The sequence below is a fragment of the Brachypodium distachyon genome, chromosome 1, assembly GCF_000005505.3.
Source record: "Brachypodium distachyon strain Bd21 chromosome 1, Brachypodium_distachyon_v3.0, whole genome shotgun sequence".
Classification (NCBI taxonomy): Eukaryota; Viridiplantae; Streptophyta; class Magnoliopsida; order Poales; family Poaceae; genus Brachypodium; species Brachypodium distachyon.
Genome location: NC_016131.3, coordinates 53,389,084 through 53,413,044, shown reverse-complemented (window position 1 = coordinate 53,413,044; position 23,961 = coordinate 53,389,084). Strand labels below are relative to the sequence as shown.

The window sequence follows — 23,961 nt, the reverse complement described above, 5'->3', positions numbered from 1 at the left end:
GGTTAAAAATTTAAACCTGATCTTGTTTCATCTGAATCATATTCCATATCAATATTTGTAGGTTGTACCTGGGATTAAATTATGCAGTTGGTTCTGTTAGTATCCGAGCCCATACCAGTTCTTGGGATAATTCGTTTTTCTTTTGTTGCCATACCAATCCCTGCTCCTTTGGAGCCTGTCAAGGTTTTTTGTAGGCTTGGACGAAAAGATCAAAGTTCGACAATCTTATTGAACGCTCGCTAACTCGGTTCGTTAAGGGCTCGGTTCGTCAACTAAAGAACCAAACCAAACTTCCTTTTTCAGATCGTTAAGCTTAACGATCTGCTAGAACTGTGCTATTATTTCTCTTTTGTTGTGTTATTTCCAATCTTTATAGCCATGTTCAGTTTCTGATATATTTTGTTTGATGTCAAAATTTATCCCAATCAAATAGGTCACACCAAAACTTTGGATCAAAATGCCATTTATTTATCTTAACAATCTTTTAACGAGCTTAACGAGCGCTCGCGAGCTCTTAACAAACCGAGCCGAACAATGGTATCAGATCGTTAACGATAACGATCTTAACGATCCGGGCTCTTAACGAACCGAGCATGCTCGTTAGCCAGCCCTAGTCTTTCGGCCCCTCTCTGGTGAGTCATGTCGGATCTGACTTGCTCACTGAAGGGGTGATGTGTTCATCGATATGGCGGGGAGCTTCTTGAGTGCATCTGTTAGTGTGTTGGTGTGTAGGCGGAGCGTTAGTTTGTCGTTTTGGTCCTCCTGTTGACTGTTTGGAGTTTCGTCCTCTTATATCTGGTTTTTGTCCGGTTTTCCTAATTAACTGGACAACTCTATTTCTTATATAATGAAATGCATGAAAGCCCATTTAAGGTGTCCTAAAAAAAACTGTCTTCGTATGATCTGGAAAACAGAGTACTGTCCGCGTGATGTGTGATGGTGCATGCATCAGGTTTATATCTGCATTACATCCGCGCTTACAGTACTTCTGTTTTGATGTAACAAGTGATATGGGTTTTGCATGACCAGTTTTGGAAGCTCAGCATGTTATCGACCCATTGGTTTGATTAGTTCGCGAAGCTCATTTTTTTAGAGAAGAAAACCTTTATTACAAATTCTGTATAGCATCTCCCTTTTTTCAGTCCATGTTTGTGTTTTACCGTGCACAGAAAATACTCCGTACAAGTGAATCAAAATTCAAAACACACCCGTAATCAGTGTTTGGCAGAAGAAAAGAAATCAGAAGCCACCGTGACATGATCAACTATAATGCGCTTCTTCTCAAAGAAACAAGGATTTAAAACAGAACGCGACTATAAGAAATTCGGATCGAATCATAAAAAATGATCGACGTACATACCCAACACTTTGGTGATGCGGGAAGATCTCCTGTTGTCGCCGCCACGCGCTAAGCTCCAAGCATCAGAAAATACTCGGCACATCTCCAGCGAGTTCTAATACAGTCTACTAGCAACGCATGCCGACAAGTTTTGGGCCTTAGGAAAAACTGAAATCAACGAACCAAACAGGGTTTTGGGCCTCAGTCGGATCTTTTTGGCTCCAAGTTATACTATACACCGGTATTTGGATCCAAAACACGTTCCAATCAGGGCCTCGTGGAATAAAAGACTTGGAACGAATTAGTACAATGTAAAAAACCAATGTCAGTGTATTAGTATTTCGGGACGGTGGGAGTACTCCGTTAGTCTATTTTTACAGTGGACTATGCTATGGCGCGACTGGTCGCACCTGAGTCAAGGCGCGCGTACGGTCTCATGCCATGCATGCACTCTAAAACAAAAACACGTGGACCCTGTTACCTCACGACCGCGTACAGGCAAGGTCAAGAGCAGAGTAGGTAGAGTAGAGTGTCCATGCAAGCTAACTTTTGCAAAATCAAATTTCAAAATCTTATAATTCTTGAGCCGTCTACTCAATTCATGATCCATTTTCACTATTAGCTTTGTCTCGACGACATGTTCGAAACTGTATTCCATATTGGTATGTTTTGAAAACTTTTTTTCCACCTTACAAGTTACCACCCATGAATATATGGAGTTGCCATTCTGTTAGCAATAAGTTACCACGTGGGAACTTCATAAAAAGCATGATGATAACTTGCGCATAATTACCATCCAATAATATATGAATTGCACTCTATTAGTAATAAAATTACCATCGATTAATATATGAATTGCCACCTTGTTAGTAATAAAATTACCATGCAATAATTTAAGAAATTACCACTTTAATAGCAATAAAATTATAATATGGCAACTTCTTACAGATTAGGATGGTAACTCGTGTATTAACTATGGGAATAAAGGATATTGAAAAAAAATCACCGAATAATTAAAACTACTGGCATGCATGTGTGTAAGATAATGAAATATGTCCATGCATGCATGCATATACTTTTGCCAAAATTTAGAACTTTAAAATGTTTTAACTTCTAAACCTTATGCACAAGATATTCGAAACTAGATCCTATATTTGAATGTTTCAATTATGTTTTTTTTTAAGTTATCACTCAATGATTGATGAAGCCACCACCTCACTAACCTTCATACGATATAGGGTGGTAACTTGTGAATTGCAGTTACCACACCATAATATATGAAGTTGACACCCTATTCATAACAGGTTACCATGTGACAACCTAATGCAAGGTAGGATGGTAACTTGTGAACCGAAGTTACCATCCTGTAATATATGAGTTATCATTGTTTATCAGCAAGAGTTGCCACATGGCAACTTCTTTTCATGTACATTGGTAACTCGTGCATTATTCCTTGGTAACAAAGAGTCCAAAAAAAAGTTTACCGAAACGTACCAAAGTAAGGTCTATATTGAAGCACTCGTCGATACGAAACCAACGGTGAAGACAGATTATGAATCAAGCGAACGGTCTGAGCTACAAAAAGTTTTGAATTTCTAGAAGCAATTAGTACAAGAAAATGATTCAATATACTTAGCGCATGGATGCCCACTTTGCATGTTATCCTATTGTACTCCATGCTAGAGCAGTACCCACTCCTACCTTTTGCATGCATACAGTGACATCTCTTTCGCTAAAATCGTACGCGCATGGAGACCAATCTCTGAACGTTCACATGGCTGGACGACATGGGCACGAAAACAGTGCGCGCGGGACAACAAAATAAAGAACGTCAGCTCCTTATGATTTAGGTTTCACAGTTTGTATGAACAATCATCGAATCACACATGATCAACACACGCATGTGTATCTATTTGATTCCAGCAAAGATATGTGATACAACCTCGAGGCAGATCTAAGAGACTAATCAAGATGATTGACTATCGCATCGGAGCGCTAACAATCAAATAGTACTAACGAAGGAATCACATGTGTACACCATCCATACAATTACTCAAAAAAAATTACTCAAAAAGAAGCTATTTGACGTAGTACTACTTATGGATTGGAATCAGTCCTACTTATTTTGGGGGTTTATAGATATCATGGCACGCAACGATAATGATCACCAAAAGCCACAACGACACAACGGCCGTCGTAATTACCCTGGCGACGCGATTATCGGGGATTATCGTGGGCGCATAAAGCAAAAGCAGCACCTCCAGCGCCACGCAAAAGAAGATGCAAAACACCTGCAAGCCGATCAAGACGAGAAGAATTATTAATTAGATATTATCACGAACCCGAGCTAACTAAAACAAATTGATTAACTCTTTTTTTCAGTTGGCCAATAGTCAAATTTGCATATCAATATACCTAATAACAATATGTATGATGCATCACTATTCTCCTAAATGAACATATATATTCAACAAACGTTACATACGCAAGTATGTTACAATCCACGCAAACTAAAATTACAAGAAAAGTTCTATGAGTTGCTCCGAAAAAATATACTAGTGTTGCTTTTTTTTTTAAAGAGAGTCCACTGTAAGATAATAAATCTGTATATACCTTGCAAAAAAAATGTGTATATTTTGTATTGCACATAGAGCACGTAGGTACCGAGCTAACGCGACTCCAGAACGGGTGGCTCATCAGTCCCATGTCGCCGCCGGCTCGGAGGATATCAGACCAGCTAAGCTATAAGTTAGCTGATCTGCTGATGGTGTAGTAACGCGGGCGGCGGCTGGGTGCGACGTATCGCGTTGCTGCATATACATATATATGCCTCCGGCCAGGCCCTGGAGGAAGACGGATCCCATGCTTGATTGGTTCACCTTCCGCGAATACTTTATGTTTCCGAGCAAAAATTGCACATTTTATGGGAATCGTTTCTAACCTTCCATGTTATTTCCTAAAGTATTCATTCATTCCATTATGGCTTGTTTTAGCTTATATCTTGTTGTCTATGTTGTTACTAACTGGTGGTGATGCTTCCGGTGCAGAATCGACGAGCCTAAACTCTTGAGAATCAGTATGTTGCCTCTTCTGTAGGTGAATAGGAACATTTGCATTTCTCATTGGTAACTAAATCTTTCGATGACAATGCTGTCTTTTATCCAAATACTCGCCTCCTTGTTCAGGAATCATTTGTTCCGCAGCCTTGCTTATTCCATCTATCATTTGGGATGTGATTGTTTTTTAGTTTCTATTGGTTCTTCTTCGAAGTTAGAAGAATAAAGAATTAGATTTTTAGATTTCAAGACAGGTTGACTCCGACCAAAAATTAAGAGGCATTATCTTGGTTTCTAGGAACTAGGAATCTTTTCCATGAAAATTGTGGACCAATCCTGAAAGCCATCGAAATAGTCATGTGTGCAAGGTATCTAATAATGCTACAGGTGCAACTAATTTCTTGTCCAATGGTATTTCAGTCATTCTGTATTTATTTTATTTTGTATTTATTGCAACAGCATACCTTTTTTTGGGCGATTGCATTTTTTTCACAACTATATTTTTTTTGCAATTTCACTTCCACGGCAGACATAGAAGCGATTGAAACAAGCGAAATTTACTGATATTTGCATTTCTTTTTTTGAAATTTGCACTTTAGCTGGGGCACCAAAAGTGACTGAAACCTGACATTTTTTTTCAGTCATCTGCACCCTAGACAATCCCTTCCTACAATCAAAGGGATTGATAAGTTCAAGGCAAGAAGACGAGTCTTTCTCTCCTAAAAAAAAGAAAGATGGTCTTCTCTCCTCTCTTCTCTCCAATCAAGAATTTCCTGCAAAATTACTCTAGGGTATCCAAACAACAAATTTGCGAAATTCCTGTAGGAATCCACAAGACATGACACTCATTCCTGAGCATGAAAAAACATTAAGCAACGGGGTTACATCACCTTCTGTCAGATAAAGAGCTTACTCAGAAGAAACTGGTCTGGATATACAGAGAATTGTGGCACTATACTTTACTCCACATCTGAAGAACAAGATATGAACCTATTAACTTGGGAGAGGCATGGAATATAGATATAAAGGATGAAGCCAAGAAAGATGGTGGTGTTCTATCCGAGGGAGTATAAATTAGTGATCAACATCATCCATGTGAACTTTGCTCATAACCTCAAGTCCTTAAGTCATGGGTTTTGGTCCCAATCAAATGCTGACTTCTTGCCTTCAGAGCTTCCTCTACTAGCGAGAATGATGTGTTGCCTTACAGCATCCGGATCGACATGAAAAATGAATTTCATGCCCCTTATCTGCAGGAGAAATTACAGGTCACCGGAAGACTGCAAATACTACATGAAACTTGTACAGTGAATTAAATTGGTGTGAGTAATCAATTCAAAACAACCCAAGTCAAAATATAACTAGTCGTCATTACCCAGATCTAACTGTTGTTTTTAACAAATGATATAATTAGTATTACAGTTACCCATGAGATTTCTTCTGATTGCTTTATGTCAATCATGAGTCATAGACTCTTCAACCAGCAGGTCTGGATGCTTCAGTTTTCCAGTACATTTTACTAGGAAAAGTTGCATACAAATAATCAAAGGGTCAATAGCTACTGGTTTTACAAATAGATATCACAAATAGAATTAGGACAGCTGAACTTGAAAGAACAGGAATATTGAATGAAATACTGTCTTTCACCGCCAATTGATGAAGTCATATAGAAGATAAAATTTATATGATAAAAAGGGAATACCTCAAGTAATGCATCAGAAATTAAGTTGATCCGCTTATTACATGGTACTTCTTTGCCATTAACAAAGATTGGATATCTTCCAATGTTCTTTATGTGGAAGGATCCACCTGCGTCCATCTTGATAACTGCCTGTACACCACAATACAGAATGGATTAATCAATGCAAAGATGACAAAGCAGACTTAGAATCGAAATTATCTTTCTTTGGGTGGTGGAAAATTTTCACAAATAATACATTATCATTTTGTTGAGTGGTGTTGCCTGAAATACTAGCTTTCAAAAGAAATCAGTATCAGTGATGCTCAGCAAAACTTTTTCCTTTGGGATTTTTCAATATTTCAAGTGATATTTCCTAACTCAAACTGAACTAACTAAACAAACAGCTTTTGGTGTGTTAAGAACAAAAGGTGGGTCAAAATAGTGGAAGATATAGAAAAGAAGTCCAGTGCAGAAAAAAGGTGACACAGTTCCTGTATTATTATTAGTCCCATATTTTTCAGCCAAAATTTTGGATTCAAACTGGGGCTGGAATAAGAAAACCTAGGCAGAAACAGATTTTAAATTCAGTCTGCACATCGAAATTTGTAACTCAAACCATCCAGGAGTATCCCACTGGGAACTGTCTGATTTTCCGGTACATGCCAACGAGGTTCTATCCGGTACAAGGTTTACTTGAAATCAAACCGCAGGCCTGAGTTAAGATGAAAATGAGCAAGCTTCAACAGCAACCTGTCTTGTCAGCCCCAAATGGCGCTAGATGAAGTATTTGCCTATTTGGCCCATAATGCACTATATTTGCAATATACCTAGCTTGACTAGGATTTTTCTAATATGTAGTGGCATAAACATATTACTACGTTATATCAGATTACAGTGTGACATTAAAGGCATCAGACTGATAATTGTCGATTACATTCCGGTAGCCGGAATGGCTGGTCCGTTCCATACCAATTAGTTTATTGATTTAATAATGTATTTTGATTTTTAAGATCTGGAATGCTCTAATATTGGAACGTTTTTGTCCCAAAAGCAGACCTAATAGTGACAAGAATGAAACTAACAAGAACCGTCGGTCCAGAAATGTGTGGCAGGGAATGGACTGAATCGAGACATGTAGAAGAAAAGAGTAAATTGCACCACAGGTCCATAAACTTGCAAGATGGGCGCATCTAATTCCATGCTCTATAAACTGGACATCCATGTCAACAAATTTGTCTTACAATTTACACATAAAATCCAAATCAACAGATGTGGAGTCTTCTATCACCAAAGCAAAGACTCTCATTTTTTTCATATTAATATAATTAGGATTGTTGCACATAACGACATAGCAATAGTTCAAATAGTCAATAGCAAGCGGTTTGTTATGCATGATTTGGGGTGATTCACAAATCACAATATATAGCTGAAAATAATGGTGTTTATCAGCAGAACCTCCTCATAGTTTCCATCAATTCAAGGTTATTTGGCATGTTTTAACTTTAAAATAGAAAGAGAGAAAGTACCTGTCGACGGGATATTTTATTTGCATTCCCTTCTTTTGCCAGATCAATGTCCACATGTACCTCTTCTGTTTCTCTCCCAAGAGTTACCTGTGTTAGTGTCAGACTAAGTAAGAATCCAAATATGGCCTCAACGCATTGAAGAATCATGTTTTAAGACATATCAACTATAAATGAAAATCTTAGCTTGAGTTATTGTCTTGCTAGTCAACATAACTGAATATATAACAGTACAAGTGATATTTTATTTTATTTTATTCAGAGCAAAATTAATTGATATATCTTGACAGGAATATATCAATGGTTTCTTGAATTAGATCCACTAATATGTAATGAAGATTTAATAAAATAGTGCCTCAGCTTACCTCAGGATCCTTTATGTAGTACTTCAGATATCGGCCATAAATAATTGCAAAAGCACCTTGGGACATGATAGACCTGTTCATATAAGAACGAGCGCCTTGCTCTAATCTTATCAACTTCTTCCTGCTTTCAAGGTGCTGAAACCTTGAAACTTTTGTACAAATTATACAGATGAAAGAACTTAATTTAGTATCCATTTAGCACATAGTAATCACAACAATGAAGAAAATCTTGAAACAGAATCTACATATTCTTTTTGTGAACAACCAAAATAAACTTGAAAGATCATCTATCTGCAAAATATTTACCTTCAGGTTGGACGAAATCAGATTCTTCATCCCATGGAATTAGATCTTGATCAAGTATCTGCAGTAGATGTTCAAATGTCAAGAGGTACGAAGGAAAACAAAGCCTTGTAAACTCAACTAAGAAAAGAAATACTCCCTGAGACAGAGGAAGTACATACCAAAGCTTCTATGTCAAAATAGTTTGGAACACTATTCTCAATGTCAGATCCTCCTTCCGCTTGGTCTGAACTGGACATGGTTGCAATTGGATTTTGAAATTTTATATCTAGCAGTGCATGTGACGAGAGAGAGTTTTGGATAGCAGTCTCACAGCCCATGTCTGGCTTATCAGCAAGAAACTTGGAATTCTTTTGAGCGGACACTTGATTTGGCATATGCAAAGTCAGATTCCGAAAGTTACCAACACATTCATGTTGCACTAAACCACAGGTTGTTTCTTTACTAAATTCAGCAGCCGAGAGGAAAGTTGGCATGCACATAATTGCATTATCAGTACCAACACCAAGTATGACAGGTGGCCTACTTCCTATGATATATGCTTCATTTGAAGCCACCATATTTTCCTTTTGTTCAAAGGTGGATGTTACCATCTTCATTGCTGTTGATGAAGGTTGGACATCTACCACTGAGTCGGTATGATTGGAATCAATAACATTTTTTGAAGGAGCGGGTTCAGTGGAAACCAAACACGTGCTATGTTGGGACTTCTGATCGCAGGTAGAGATGAATTCTAAAGGAGGCTGGCCAGGCATCAACGCATCATCATTGCAAGGAATTTCAGAATCTTCGGTGTTCAATCTGCACTCAATACTACAACCAGGATGAGGCACTTGTGATGAGGTAGGTACCATGTCGGTTCCATAAACATCAGTCTTGCTATGTTTCTTATGGATTGGGTCTATGTGACTATCACATGTATTTCTTACATTAGAATCGGAGAGGTCCGGAAGGTGCACTCTGGAGATGTCTTCTGTAACAACTTCAGTGTGAAGATCGCTGCATTCTTCGTGATTTGTATCAAGAGCAGAATCAGGAATTTTCTTGCCATTGAGGAGCTCAAAGTCTTGGCTCAGACTGCAACTCACTGAACGGTCATGCATGGAATCACTTCCTGATATTGATGCATTGTCTAAACCAGAATTAGATATTCCATTATTAATGTTCACTAGACATGCGAAGGTGTCACTGCTAGTTACTTCCATTTTCTTGTCACAAAAAAAGGTAATATGTTCTTGTTCCTTTTTATGCACATATATCTGCATGTCAGGTGAATTAGAACCTTCAAACTTACTCCAAGTATGTATGCTAGGTGACCTCGAACACAACTGTTGCCTACTCGCTTTGAACAAGCCTGAGTATTGCAATCTTCCCTTGTTCTGTTCTACTCCATCTTGATCAGTATCTAGAAGAATCTTCGATCCTGTCGATCCATTTCCACAGTGATCACCAAAAAGTGGTTGCTGGGAGTGTGCGTAATCCTGGAGATCAGAGAGTCCTTTTAGAGGGGCAATTTTCCTTTCGCTTGACCGAGGATTCTTTTCCATGTTGTCACATATATACAGCTGACCTACATCAGAACAGCCATGCAGGCTTTCATCATTGATGTTTCCATCTATTAATATGCTCCCAGAAGCACTAGCATGATTTGGATGGAATACATAATTTTGATTATCTTTGTGATGTACATCTTGTTCCCTGCCATAGCTTTCTTCTATATGTTGATAGCTATTTACAAAAGTTCCTGCAGAATCAATTCTATGAACCAAATCATTGCCTTCTGAAGGTTTAAGTACTCCACCACATACACAACTGCTACCAACTGGAATACATGAACAGGGTGCAACAGCATAACCAAAATTTGCAGGCAAACATGGTTCATGGCAAACTCTCTTTCTCCTTGAATAATACTGAAGCTTTACACTATCTATTTTCCGTTTGCGCAGTGATAAACCTTTTCCCTTTGAGTTGAAAAGTTTAACTGTTTTGCCAGGACTGGAAGTTGAAAGCTCCGTCTCAAACTCAACTATGCGAGCAGATGCCTGTGCTGAGGTCACTGAGTCATATAGCAACGAGCGCCAACGATCCTGCAATTCTTGAAGAGTGAATTTGCAGGAAAAGCATACAGCTCCTTTAGCCAAGGATTCCAACGACGCACCAGCCTATGAGAATAAGAAGAGTAGACAAAGTTAGCAGGATACAAAAAGGCTGGTACTCGCGTATTCACGTATGGGGGAAAACATCACCATAATAAGAAAATTGTTATCATGTTGCAAGACATGTGATATATCATATAGTTTTGGCCACTTAATCATGAGTCGTAAGTTGTAACATCACCAATTCTGACATGCATGAAGGCACTAGGGTTTCACAACCAATTCTGCTAGATGTGGCGTTGAATCTCTACACCTGACAGATCAATTGAATAAATTATTCCAAAGGAGACTCCTAGAATTACCCAAAGTCAGTACTGTGACAAGCACCAGTAACGCCACAACGTGTGGCATTCAATATTTGCCATGCCGACAGCTACAATTGTCAAATCACATACAATCTGGGGATGGGGTAAATGGTTTACTGGCAGTGACCCTAGTAGTGTCCAATTAGCTGTGACATTAAGTTCACTATTTATAGATTAAAAAAACAAGAAAAGAAAGAAAGGGTTGCCAAAAGTAACTTCCAGACATCTTTCTGGATTTGAAATGATTTGCCCATGTCATACATAAGAATAAATTGCTCGTAGAAAATATGGACACAGGAGTGCTAGTAAGGGAATACTCCCATATAACCATCATCTTCTTTGATGCAGTGGAATTTAATGTCAGAGAACAGTTTTGACTAGTAGATTTAGTAACATACATATCATTAGTGTTACTACAGAAATGTTTACAAACTGAACTTCTTAGGCTTTGGGGAATCAAGGTAACATGATATGTTGCTTCAACTGAACAATCAATTTTGCAGGTAAATCTATCCACTGAACTGTCCTCCAAAATGCTACTATGGTTAACAAGAATAGTAGCCTCAAGAGAAACAAACAGGCGCATAAGATCATACAAGTCGAGCAATCCAGCCATTAATTAGCCAATAGGACCAAATCATACCACTATTCTTCAATAGATCCTGGAACCAATGCTTCTGCATCTCTAAGGTACAATTAAATCATCCGAATTCACATCCTACTACTTAACTGCATGTTAATTGATTACCATCTGATTCAATCTGTGCAAACAAAAGTCTGGGTATAGCTACACATAGCATTGCAATTGCCAGCATTGGCCTGCCCGGCTCCCCGTAGCTCGCTCACTAACGAGCATCGAAACATCAACCAACCGTTGTAATGACCAACAGAGCGGTTTAATCAAATTTATTCGCCACCTAGACTAATTTTCCCTTGTATAGTTGTATTGCATATCGTTGACATCCTTAACACTTTTGCTGTTTTGCACATCTGCCGCATCTGATAAAAGTAGCTGCCTCTCTTCACGCACCATATCCAAGATTAACAGGGTGCTTAACAGCTGCAGCCTGCACACAGCACACCCAATCGAGGGAATCAAACTGAACTGTAGAAAATTATCAACCAACCACCGGAAAGATTCCGAGTTCCAACTACGGCAGACCACAAAAAAGCTACAGAAATCAATTAAATGGCTGGAGGCTCTCAACCTCCAAAATATGCAACCACACGCGCAACGGACCAACCCACCGGCGTACGAGAACCAGCATCTGGGGACGAGAAACAGCGAATTACGCGCCACGGCGAGAGAGGGAAGATTCGGTAAGAGCACACCGGCACGATCCGATCAAGGAAAGGGAAGCTTGGGCTGGGTTCAACTTCAATTGCGGTTACCTCGACGGCGTTCTTGAGCAGCAAGTCGTCCTTGGCGTCCCAGCTCGCCCCGGCCGAGAGGACACCCATGAAGCTCCGTTCGCCCGCCGCCGATTCAGTGGCTGGGAAGTGCGGCCGTATGTGTGTGTGAGAGAGAGAAGGGAATCGAGGAGTGGCCGTGCGGAGGAGGTGCCAATGGCGATTTGGGAAGAGATGTGCTGTTTCCTTTCCTAGAGACGGAGGGTGGGGAATGTTTGCAAGCAAAGTTTATTTTCTTATTTTCTTTGCTACGGAGTACCTAAAAAACAAAGTTTACTCTCTTTTCTCCAAAGGAGTACCCATTATTTCTCGACACATATTTTTTTTAGTAGAGTAGAACTAACATACGACAGTAAAAAAAAACATACCAGAGTTTGATTTACTTCCTCCGATCCATATTAGTTGTCGAAATATTACATGTATCTACACGTTTTTTAGGCAAAAATACATTCATATTTGGGCAAATTTGAGACGATTAATATGGATACGAGAAAGTAACTCTTTCACTATAATTTTTGCCATACATTTGGGAAAATTATCTAATCATTGTTTGTCGGGGCCACGCATCAATTGTATCAATCGTGTCTACCTCGTCGCACCTTGCCTTGCAACAGCACTGGCCACCCTGCCGGGATCGCCGTCCACCGCCACAACCTCATCACCGCCTATGCGTTGCTCCATTATTATTTATGCCATGATTTTCCAATTTTCATAAAAAAATTCCTAATAATTCAACAGTATTTTGATGTTGCCATGATTGAACGGACGAGATCCAGAGTTTTTAAGGAGATTCAAGAACCATAAGGTGGCGGATTGGGGGCTAGGATCCACGGACAGACGCCTAGCATTGCCCATACATTAAGTGGCTCCCTGGCCAATCAAAACTATGTACTTTACTTTTTTATATATAAAGAGTGAATTGCTACAAAACACAATATCATTAGATTTTTGAACTTTTTTACTTAAGTTTTTCACATTGACTATTCCTGAGCACCGAGGGCAAAATTGAAAGGTTGGGCTCACGTGCGGAACAGCGGAAGCCATACTCATGTAGACATGATGGCGAGATGTATAATAACCTCGTCTACCGCGAAAATCATATTTGGCACCTGGGTGCCAAGGAGCACCGTTATTTTATTTTCTACCAAAAACCACAGTTTTTGATGAAAAAAAATATACATGTACATATGAGAGTATATCAGGTGGCTATAAATTTTCATTGCGAAATATTGTTGATTTTAAGCTACACAAAAAATACATAGATTTCAAATAAATATACAATTTCCTTTTCGCGACCAACATATTTGTGTTTTTGCATAGATCACAAATTAATCGATAAATTTCCTGACAAAAATTATGTGTACTTACACCGGAAAAAATCGATTATTCTGACACCCACAATTGCACCAACAATCTATCAACTATATAACGAAGCTGGTTGGCAAAGCAACCACACATTGCCATGTCTACTCTGAAGAGAACTTCATCTAGAAGTCTTCGTATCTGGTTCACTCCGAAAAAATCATAGAGGGCCCATACTGGCTGTGCCAAAAAGAGGCCAATTTTTCTTAACAAAAAGTAAATTACAAAAAATCACCGCATTACAGGTTAAGGTTTCACATGGTACCAGTATACGTTTTAGTTACTAAAACCCACCGAATTAACTTAACTGCCCGCTTGCTAGCGTCTAAGCCCGAAACTGACAAGTCGGACCCACCTATCGGGTTGGCGCAGTGACGTGGAAGATTTCTCCCAACAGAGAGACGAGAGAAAGAAGAAAAAGGGCACAACCTCAACCTCAGTCGGCGGCGAGGCACCTGCTCTCTTTGAAAGAAAGAACGGATCGAGGAGCAGGGCTATAGTCACGGCGAGATGTACCGAGGGCACAGGCTCCTCTTCGATGGGGAGGGCCGCCAAGGCCGCAGCCTTGTTGCTCCTCTTGACGAGCGCCATGTACGACGAAGACGCCGTAGCCGTCTTCATAGAGGCCACCGCGGTCGCCGTGGCGGTGGAGAGGGCCTCGACGGCGGAGAACACCGCGGCCAACGATTGCGACTCGAGCCATAGGCCGCCGCCCGTGCGCCGCCGCTCGCCCCCGCGCCGTCGCGCGCTGCTGCCCGCCGCTCTGCCCTTCGCTCGCCCGCGCGCCGTCGCGCGCTGCTGCCTTCCGCGCGCCATCACGTGCTGCTGTTCTGCGCTCGCCCTGCTGCCCGCCGCTCGCCCGCGCGCCGCTCCCCGCTCGCCGCGCGCCTCCACTCGTGCCGTTGCTCCCCGGACGCTGCAGCCTCGCCGCTTGCGACGGGAACAGAGAGAGAGTGCTAGGAGGAAGAACGGACTGCCATGATCGACATCATGTTGGCTTGACCGGTGGGCCATGTTGTCAGAAATGTGCTTAGCCGATAGTAAACAAGAGGTTTCACTAATCCGGTTGGTTTTAGTAATAAAGATTTTTTATAATTTATTTTTAAAAAAAGATAGGCGGGAAACTCTCGTCAGAACTTATACCTGGGAACAACACATTCGTAATTATTAGTTTTGTTTCGGCATCAAAAAAAATAGCCTGCTTTAAAAAAAACTTGTTGTTTGCCACCTTTTTAATTTTGTGCAGAGGTCGGATGTATTTCCTTTATAAAAAAGAAGAAGACAGAAATACTACAGGGCCTTAGTATGGGCTGTGAATTTGGTGATTCCAGGCCCGAGGTTTCTTGGGTCATGGCCCGTCTAGAAGAAGCTCCGATTAGCTAGCGACAAGGCCTTCGTATGGGCTGTGATATGAGGGACCAATGCTGCAATGTTTCATGCGGCATATGGCATTATCTGGAATGGAATCCTAAGTGACGTCGCATATGTTTGGTGCGTCTAAATCGGCTAGAAGATCGGTCTTCGGTATGTTTGCATATGATATTCAAGCTGCGCAGTGCTCACTGGCTATTTTTTGCTAAAGCATGCCAAAATAAAATCTTGGCCAAACTTTACCTTGTCAGCCTTTTGATTACGCTTGAGTTGAAACTAACGGGGATGCTCATAACGACATGTAGTATTATGTTAAGATCCGGTAGACAGGATCTGATTTTGTCATAAATCCTCTCTCTCCCTCTCTCTTTCTCTCAACACACGAAGTACTCCACTAACAAACAGCTTAGTTTCCTGTCAAACAACCAGAAAAACAGCTCAGATCTCACTGAAAAATAGTCGCCGCCACGAACACTGGTGACCGGTGTACGAGATCGCTACAGCTCGGTAGTAGGTGTAGGACTTTTAGGACAGCCCCACCCGGCCGCCGGATGTCTACGTGTCCTCGCGATCACTGCTCATGCGAAGACATCTGTCGGGGGAAAGACGAGGATCAGATCTCTTTTGGGCGAACAGGACGTCCCGTCCCATCCGATCAACCCCAACGCGGAACGACTTCTGATCTCGTGCGACTTAAATCGCTGAAAGCTGCAGCGCGTACGGGGCGACAGGAAGAGACGGCTCGGGATCGCGTCAGGATTCTGGTTCCAATCGTCCTAGTAAAACGATGAATACGAACTGATCAACGACATTGATGTACTGAATCACGGTGATGTGATCTGCAATTTTGATCAGAGAGGATCAAAGCATCAATCCTGATGAGCTACAAGTAGTATACTCTTTACTCTTGTATATTTATCGCAGAAAAAAAGAGTACTCCTAGTCTTGTACAGTATATAATGAAAAACTCTTGTCTCAAAATACACAGATTTGCTCATGTTTCTTTATCATGCGGCTTGCATTAACTGTTTTTTCTAGAATGTTGCTTGCATTAACTATAGTCCACACGACCCCAATCGTTTTCTCTCACCGGCCAAATATTTGTCGAAAGAGGCAGACACCGAGACACGTAGAGCGCGTCGCATCCGTGCGTAGAGAGCCACACGCTGGCCCTGCCAGCTTAATCTGCTCCGTTAAATTAAACACAGAGATTTTGCTCACCTACTCGAAATCCCCGTCACCTGGCAAGGTCCGTACGTACAGGTGCTTGAATCAAATGGGGTACTCCCTGTCGCGCGGTTTAATTAACACTATCAACGCCTTACTTAATTCTTTATTAATTAGCCTTTAAAGGACCATCAACCCCCTTAATTAAGTATAGACTCGATCCATCAGTATCCTATACTACTGTACATATCCTACCCGATCGAGCTTAGCTCAACGTGGCCATCAAACGCATGTGGTGCTCTCCACAATGTAAATCACCCTGGAATAGTATATAAGTAGAAATCGATTCTAAAAGGAAATAGAAGTAGGAATATTGTTGACCTGCGGGACTTAAGAATTTGGTAGGTGTTGAACGCTGTTGGGTCACCCGGCCAGAAGCTTGATCCCTGCACCAAGGCGAAATTAAGCCCATGCATATGCTGCTGCAAGGGCACAAGGAGGTAGATACTGTGCCATGTCTCTGCCGTACATAGGGTACGGTATGTACCTCCTGCTCAGCTGAATTGAAATAGCAGCCCAATGGCACGGAGAACAATCAAACAACGGAACAGTACGAAGGATGTCGACTTTGATAGTCTGATAGGGAGAGGAAGATCCTCCGTACGAGAAAGATAGATTTTCCTGTCCAACTTTGCTTGCCGGCTTCTGATCAGGTCCGGTTTGGCCATCCGTCCACCTGTTGTGTTGCTTTTGGTTGGACTTGGACACTTCAAACATGTCACATTCCTGGCTCTGCTCTGCTTTGCTAATGCTAAGCTAGTACTAGAAGTTAGGAAGCTTGTTGCTCTGGGAGCCTTTTTCTTTTCTGGCCTTTTCTTCTTCTTTTGCACATTTTTTTCTTGGTGGGGAGGAGTGATCTCATCCCCTTTGTGTGCCGTGTGCTTCCACCCACTGGGAGGATCTATTGGTGCTGGAAAATGAGTGCCAGTCGTGAGGGTGCGATTGTCTTGGTGCATTTTTTAGGCATGAAAAAGGGGAAACGGATCAAAGGTGTAAACCGTATGGCTGCATGTTGGGTTTCTTCTTCTTGCATCGCACGGACCTCACTTGAGGTAGAGATAAGGTTTTTATTAATAATAAGTGCTTCACTATAGATGCAAGTGGCGTCACGTTGCCACTTCCCCTGCTTTGAAGACAGCTTTAAATATCCACATACTTTAAGAAGTCCTCCCGTACGGTAAGAAAACACATGCTCCAAACAAATTACTAATATAATTAAAAAAATGAAACACATCATAAATAAGAGAAATACGTACGCTGATCATAGAATATCAACGTATACGTTGGCACACATAAATTCGTACCAAACAACTACTGCCACCTTGGACTTGGAGTGCCATGCCAGCATGGTCGTTTCACGAAAAAGAATCACCGACACCATGATGAGACAGCGAATTTATTCCCCTTCCCGAGCATCCGGCTTTTCTTTTCTCTCTTTCTTCCGTGCAGTTCCGTAGTCCCATGGTACGGAACGTCCCCGCTTCCAAAGGGCGGCATCAAATCTCGCCGCCCACCGAACCCTCCGTACAGGTACGTGCCCGTGCCGTGACTCCTCCTCAGTTGCTCCCGGACCCTACCACGACCCACTGCCCTGCTCTGGTCTCTCTCTGCCTTTCTTTCTTCTTTTTGCCGCTTTTTCCTTGGCCCTGCTCTCCCTGCAAGTCTGATTAGTGCACGTGGTCCAGTGGACTCGCTTTCCACCGAACCGCCAAGTCCACGGAGATGCGTCTGCGGAGTGGGAATGGGGGAGACTTCGTGGACGGATCCCCTACCTCTTTTTACAGCAACAAAAGGTTTCAGCTTTTTTTTTTTCTCTTGTGGCCGGTGCTTTGCACGAACGAAAATCAAAAGCTGTACTACTGCAAAATGTGAGATGCTCGAAGGTATATAGTGTTGATTATTAGGTCTGCCGACGAGAATTCCTGGCGTAAAAACCCCGGTACTACTTTTGTTTATAGTCAATACCTGTCCAGCGAGCGTTTTGCAGGAAACTCTGTTCTTCTTCCCGTCATTTCCTTTTGTGTTGAGAAAGGGGAAATAGAGTTGGAGAGTGTCGTTCGTTGACCCTATCTAAGTATCTAACAAACTTGCATAAGTTTAGCCACATTCTGTACCGCCAATCAATCGACGGCTCTACCCTCCCTGCCAATGACATTTATGCTTGCCATGTGATGGGGTGCCCCTCATTCGATGCAAATGTATCATGCTCCCCCAAGTGTACTGTGTGTATACATGTGTGCAAGTCTGGCAAACCAGAGCAAATGAAACAGATCCAAGTAGCTTGGGCACATATGATGCATGTAAATTCATTGTCTATGCTATGCTTGGTTTAATTCCCCCATGCATGGCTCAGCTAGGCTGCATGTGCTGTATCTGAATCCTGATGACACTTGCATGTGCCGTGCACTGTGTCATGCAGTGGTGGTGATCGACGAGGCTTTTTACCTTTTGTTTTTTCTGGATAAGAGGCTTTTCACCTTTTTGTGCATTGCACTAGCTATAGCTATAGCTCTCTTTGTGTGCCCGGATGCAAATTGCATCAGATAGCTAGCATGCATTAGCTTAGGATATGCTCCAATTCAGACTATCAGCACAAGTTGCACACATTTATCTGATTTACTCAGCATAATTCCGCATGGGTTAATGAATGCAACTTCTTTTCAAATCAGCTTGGAGTATATCATAGGAACCTCAAACTAAGACTTCACAGGGTCTGTTTTGGCTTAATTATCTAGCTTGAGGCAAAAGTTCAATGTACAATATTCTCGCCACTTTAATTGTCTAAAGGATATATGCGTGCATGTAAGCAAGACCAAACTAGTCTTGTTCCAACAAATCGGGATTGGTAGCCGGACAACTTTTTTCAAGAGGAATGCTATTTCATCTTGACTTCTTTGAAAAGGATGTTTATCTACATCCACACTATATTTATGTTTAATTACCACGAAGACTCTTTGCTCACTTTTACAAAGACAGAATATTGTTGAAAGTACGGTTTGATGACGGCGTTGTAGGTGACAGACATGTCCATGGTGAATTCTTCCCTAACCACCGGCCATAAAACCTACTTAGCTTTTTGAAACCTCTAGCTTTTTAATATCATGCGAGTAGAATATTTCAACTACATGATCGGTAGTATAGTAGTGACCCAAAACTCTTCAAGTTTGACTGAAATGGCAAGGCAGTAAAAGTGGCAAAGAAAATCGTTTCACATGTCTGTCGTACGTAGGTCATCGGTTCTTCAATCTCTAAGACTCCGGTGAAATATTGTAACCTTTGTTCGAAGCTTGTTGGTAGCAGGTATAGAAAATTGCACGAGCCATTCGTTCTGGCTTGTGGGGGCAGAGGAAGGGGCCAGCAGGCCTAGAACACGAATGTTGATGGCGAGGGTGCTAGCCGTCCGTAGCTACGGAACCGTACACCCAATCGTACCCGGCTCGCCTTTCTTTGCATCGTCCTTGTTAAAACTGGATCGGATCTCACGTGGAAATGTGTCCTGTAGCCTTTCTTGTGTTCGTGGAAATTGGGGAGAGTCACCGGTCACGGACCCGTACGTCCTTGTCCGTACGCCGGCAGCTATATAAGCAGATTTAACTCTGCCAGGGATGCACGAGCTACTGCCTCCGTCCCATTTTAAGAGGCATACACGCATCTCAAAATTACAAATTTAACTAGCAAATTTTAAATTATATTTCATAAAAAATATATCATCGGATTCATAGTCAAATGAACTCTTTAATGATATATTTTTTATGTCATATAACTTATATTTTGATGGTTAAATTGATGATCTTGGGGCGCGTGCGTGCCCATATAGTGGGGCGGAGGGAGTATATCACCCCAGGTCGGTTCCCAGCTAGCTATAGCTGCTGTACTACGGTACTCTCCTGCGTGAACCCGAGACTCCAAACCCATGGCAGTAATTTAAACTGAATAAATTAACCAGGCCCTTGTTAATCTGTCCCTTTTGGTCTGTGCAAGCAGCAAGCACACGCACGTCGTCGTTTGCCAGCGAACCGCAGCATGCGCGTCTCCCTACTTGCGGTTTGAATCATCGCATTGGTATGATGGACTGATAGTCCTAGAGCAACAGCGGTGTATATGGTCAAAATGTCCATAAGGTGGGACCTATGTTCAGAGCTTGTAGCAAAACGAAAATCCCACGGTGTATATCTCCAAACCAGCCCTTAAGATGGGCCCGAAATGGCAGAAGAAATTGGCAGAGACCAACCGCCCCCAAATCCTTCGCGCGACATCCCCCTCCCCTCGCGCGTGATTCCCCATTTCCCCTTCCCTGCCGAAATCCCTAACTTTCTTCCCTAGCTACAGCGCCGGCCACCAAATCGGCGACGGGATCCTGCTGTCCTGCACTCCACCACTCCCCGAGCTTCTCCCTGCCGGCCATCGGCCATCGGAGGAGGCGCCAAGCCGGCGGCGACCACGGGGCGGCCTGCAGGTGCTGCTGCTGCTGCGGAGGCCATGGAAGGAGGCGGAGGCGGCCTGCAGGTCGAGGCGGCTGTGTGCGGCCACGGGAGGAGGTTGAGGCGGCCTGCGGGTGCTGCTGCTGCGGAGGCCATGGGAGGAGGCGGAGGCGGCCTGCAGGTCGAGGCGGAGGCGCAGTGCGGCGGCCACGGGAGGCGGAGGCGGTGGCTGCTGGGGAGGCCATGGAAGGAGGCTGCTGCTGCTGCAGCGGCCATGCGAGGAGGAGGAGGAAGCTGCGCCATCCACAGGAGGAAGAGATGCGGCACAGGGCAGTGCAGGTCAGCTCTCTTCCCCTACCATACGTGGATGCCTTTAATTTTGTTATAGTGCTTGTGCTTGTGTCATTCATAGAATAAATTCAGTGATACACACTACTGAAGCTAATTATATACTCAAATATAAATGGGGCATTCAAATAAATTGCAAATCTGAGAAATACATAGCACACACAATCATATAAATTAGTTGAATTACATCAGCTTAGCCCATCATATCTACTCCCCGTCTGGCTTGAAGCGTTGCCAAATATGCTCTACCAAATCCTCCTTGAGACGCTGATGTGTCGATCGTTCACGAATTTCCTTGTTTCTTTCAAGGACAGCAGTAAATCCATGAATTGGGCCATGGGCAAGTCCTCTCATTGACTGTGCATGTCTCCCTTCTTCATATATGTGATCAAGATTCTCCCCCCTCTCATCATCAACTATCATATTGTGCAGAATAATGCATGCATACATAATTTCAGCTACTTCATCCCTGTCCCAAAGACTTGCTGGTTGACGTATAATGGCCCAACATTTTTGCAAAACCCCAAAAGCACGCTCCACATCTTTCCTTACTCCTTCTTGCTTCTGTGCATACAATTGATCTTTCTCACTTTGAGGAAGTGGAATTGTTTTAACAAATGTAGCCCACTCTGGATAAATACTATCTGCAAGGTAGTATCCCATATTATATTCTGATCCATTGATAGTAAATTTCACCTCCGGAGCTCTTCCTTGTAGCACCTTCGTGAACAATGGTGATTGGTTCAGCACATTTATGTCATTATTAGAACCAGCCACACCAAAAAAGGCATGCCAAATCCATAGGTCTTCAGAAGCAACAGCCTCGAGCATGATAGTGGGTACTCCATGATCACCACGTGTAAATTGCCCTTTCCATGCAACTGGACACATGCCCCACTCCCAATGCATATAGTCCAAACTGCCTAACATCCCAAGGAATCCACGATCTTCACCTCTTGCATGCAAACGTTTGACATCCCCATCAGTTGGACTTCTAAGATATTGTGGACCAAATAGCACCCTCACACCTTCAGCAAACATAGCCAAGCACTCTAGTGATGCTGTACTTTCAGCAACTCCAAATGTTTCATCCATGAGGTCAGCTGGTGAACCATATGACAACATTCTTATAGCAGCCGTGCATTTCTGTAGCGGTGATAGACCCACCTTGCCAAATGCATCTCTTCTTAGGCGAAAATATGGAGACCAGTTACCAAGGGCTTCAACAATATGCATAAATACAGGCCTTCTCATTCAATACCTTCGTCGGAATTGAGAGGAGGTGTACAAAGGATCACTGGAAAAGTAATAAGCAAACAGTCGATCATGATCATCTTGATGATCTCTTTCAATGTACCTCCGTGTGTGATGAGCTTGCCGGTTAGAACCACCAGCTAATAATCTTGCTTATAGCTAAGCTTCAACTTTAGTTTCCATTTGAGCCACATATGGATCATCAACTTCTTCATCCATAAGCTCTTGCGGGTAGTCACTATTGATAGAATCATCTGAGTGTTCAGACATTCTGGTTGAAGTGGGTTGTTCTGGTGGGATGGAGTGGTGTACTGAAATGAAGGAGCGTTGTCTATTTGTAGATGTGGTATTCCAACGGCTAGTTTTCCAACGGCTAGTTTTGCGTCAGCTTTACATTTAATCATTAAATCAGAACCAGATTGCTTCAGAACAAAAATGTGAAGATACAAAGGCATGGAAAATATATTTAATCATTACAATCATAATCAGATTGCTTCAGAACTGAAATGGGAAGATACAAATGCATCAAACATACATTTAATCATTAGAATCATAATCAGATTGCTTTAGAACTACAATGAAACATGCATCTAATCATCAGAATCGGGTTACATTAATTATGAAGATACAATGTCATCAAACATAGAGGCTGCAGCTTAACACTACACATTTTCAGGAAACAATTGTTTGCCTAGAGTATCTAGAGCCTGCTCATGGCACTTCAGCTTTTCCTGACTGTAACCTGAAGTATCTTTGGCCAACGCATGCAGGTATGTTTGCACTTGTTCAATTTTGTTCGCTCCACTGAGGCTTCTGTTGTTTGAACCAAAGCTGCTGATCTCTTTCCAATAGCATCATGAAACAACAACATGTCTTCAAATGGCTTGTCTTCAGGTTGCAGTGCACCTTTTCCTTTTGCTTTCCGCCTCTCTTTTGCCTTCTTTTGCCCCTCGGGACGCATCTCTTTGTTGGGTTCTACATCTATTTCTGGGTTGGAAGATGATGCATATGCACCAGATGCTGTTGTTCTCTTGTTCTTCTCTACAGCAAATGTGTTTTTCCACTTGGGTTGTTCCTTGAGTATGTCCCACAAAACCTCCATTGTGAAAGGCTTACCATTGTTTTCCCCTTTGTACCACTCACGAGTTGTCTTCATGAGCATATCATCACATTACCCACAGACATAAGTGCTTCTTGCTCTGGCATAAACACCATTGAAATGTGCAATGGCTTTATTGATAGTACTCCAGTGACTCCTTGCTTGACACTCCTTTTTGTTCCATTTATAGGTCGGTTGCTGTTGAACTCTTCCGCTACTTGCCTCCAATAGTATTCTGCTTTCTTTCCATTGCCGTCAATGGAATCAACGGAATGTTTTATCCAGGAACTTCCAAGCCGCGTGTTCTCCTCATCTGTCCAATTGGTGCGCACCACTTTCTTCCCATCTTCTTCACTGCTATTCGATACATCTTCAACATGAGCAGGCTCTTCCCTTCCAGATTGTGGAGTGCTTACTTGTGATCCATATGACGATGTGTTTCCTGGACCTCCAAACAGAGAAACTGGTCGAAGAAGTGGCGATGATCCAGCTGCTGCATGGCTAAATACTCCATGTGGTGAGTACCCCATCCTCCCTTGATGTTGTAGACCTTGATAGATTGCTAGAGGTCGAGCATACTGTTGATAGTTGTTGGGAGAAGCAAAGGGATGGAAATTTTGCAAGAAATGGGATGGTGAAATTCCTTGGCCATATGAGAATTGGGGGGGATTTGTGTGCTGTTGTGGTTGTGGGTAGTTTGGAGCATATTGCATACTTGCTGCATTTCTTGGTTGGTGATTT

At 42.2% G+C, this 23,961-nt stretch overlaps 1 protein-coding gene and 1 pseudogene across 3 annotated transcripts; both read right to left on the bottom strand.

Moving 5' to 3' along the window:
- Nucleotides 1-5,187: 5,187 nt before the first annotated feature.
- Nucleotides 5,188-12,368, bottom strand: LOC100821136. Of its 3 annotated transcripts, none has more exons than XM_010229953.3 (8): nt 12,121-12,367; nt 11,937-11,996; nt 8,429-10,429; nt 8,271-8,328; nt 7,965-8,113; nt 7,603-7,689; nt 6,098-6,226; nt 5,188-5,645 (listed from the first exon to the last, which is right to left on the bottom strand). In XM_010229953.3, the coding sequence occupies exons 1-8, from the start codon at nt 12,187-12,189 to the stop codon at nt 5,523-5,525; spliced, it is 2,676 nt and encodes an 891-aa protein (XP_010228255.1). In that variant the 5' UTR covers nt 12,190-12,367; the 3' UTR covers nt 5,188-5,522. The 3 variants fall into 3 exon arrangements, with proteins under 3 accessions (XP_010228255.1, XP_003557442.1, XP_024312788.1); XM_024457020.1 differs by lacking the exon at nt 5,188-5,645 and adding an exon at nt 5,774-5,914 and having other exon boundaries at nt 12,121-12,368; XM_003557394.4 differs by lacking the exon at nt 11,937-11,996 and having other exon boundaries at nt 12,121-12,366.
- An 8,706-nt stretch (nt 12,369-21,074) lies between these two features.
- Nucleotides 21,075-23,750, bottom strand: LOC100823843 (annotated as a pseudogene).
- Between the last annotated feature and the right edge of the window lie 211 nt (nt 23,751-23,961).

Excerpts from the sequence above, each read along its gene's own strand:
- LOC100821136 (XM_010229953.3), bottom strand. The coding sequence starts at position 12,189 with ATGGGTGTCCTCTCGGCCGGGGCGAGCTGGGACGCCAAGGACGACTTG. Across the intron at positions 11,997-12,120 it reads TGCTCAAGAACGCCGTCGAG|ATGCTGGTTCTCGTACGCCG; the intron begins GTAACCGCAATT and ends TCTCGTCCCCAG. Across the intron at positions 5,646-6,097 it reads TTTCTGATGCATTACTTGAG|ATAAGGGGCATGAAATTCAT; the intron begins GTATTCCCTTTT and ends TTTCTCCTGCAG.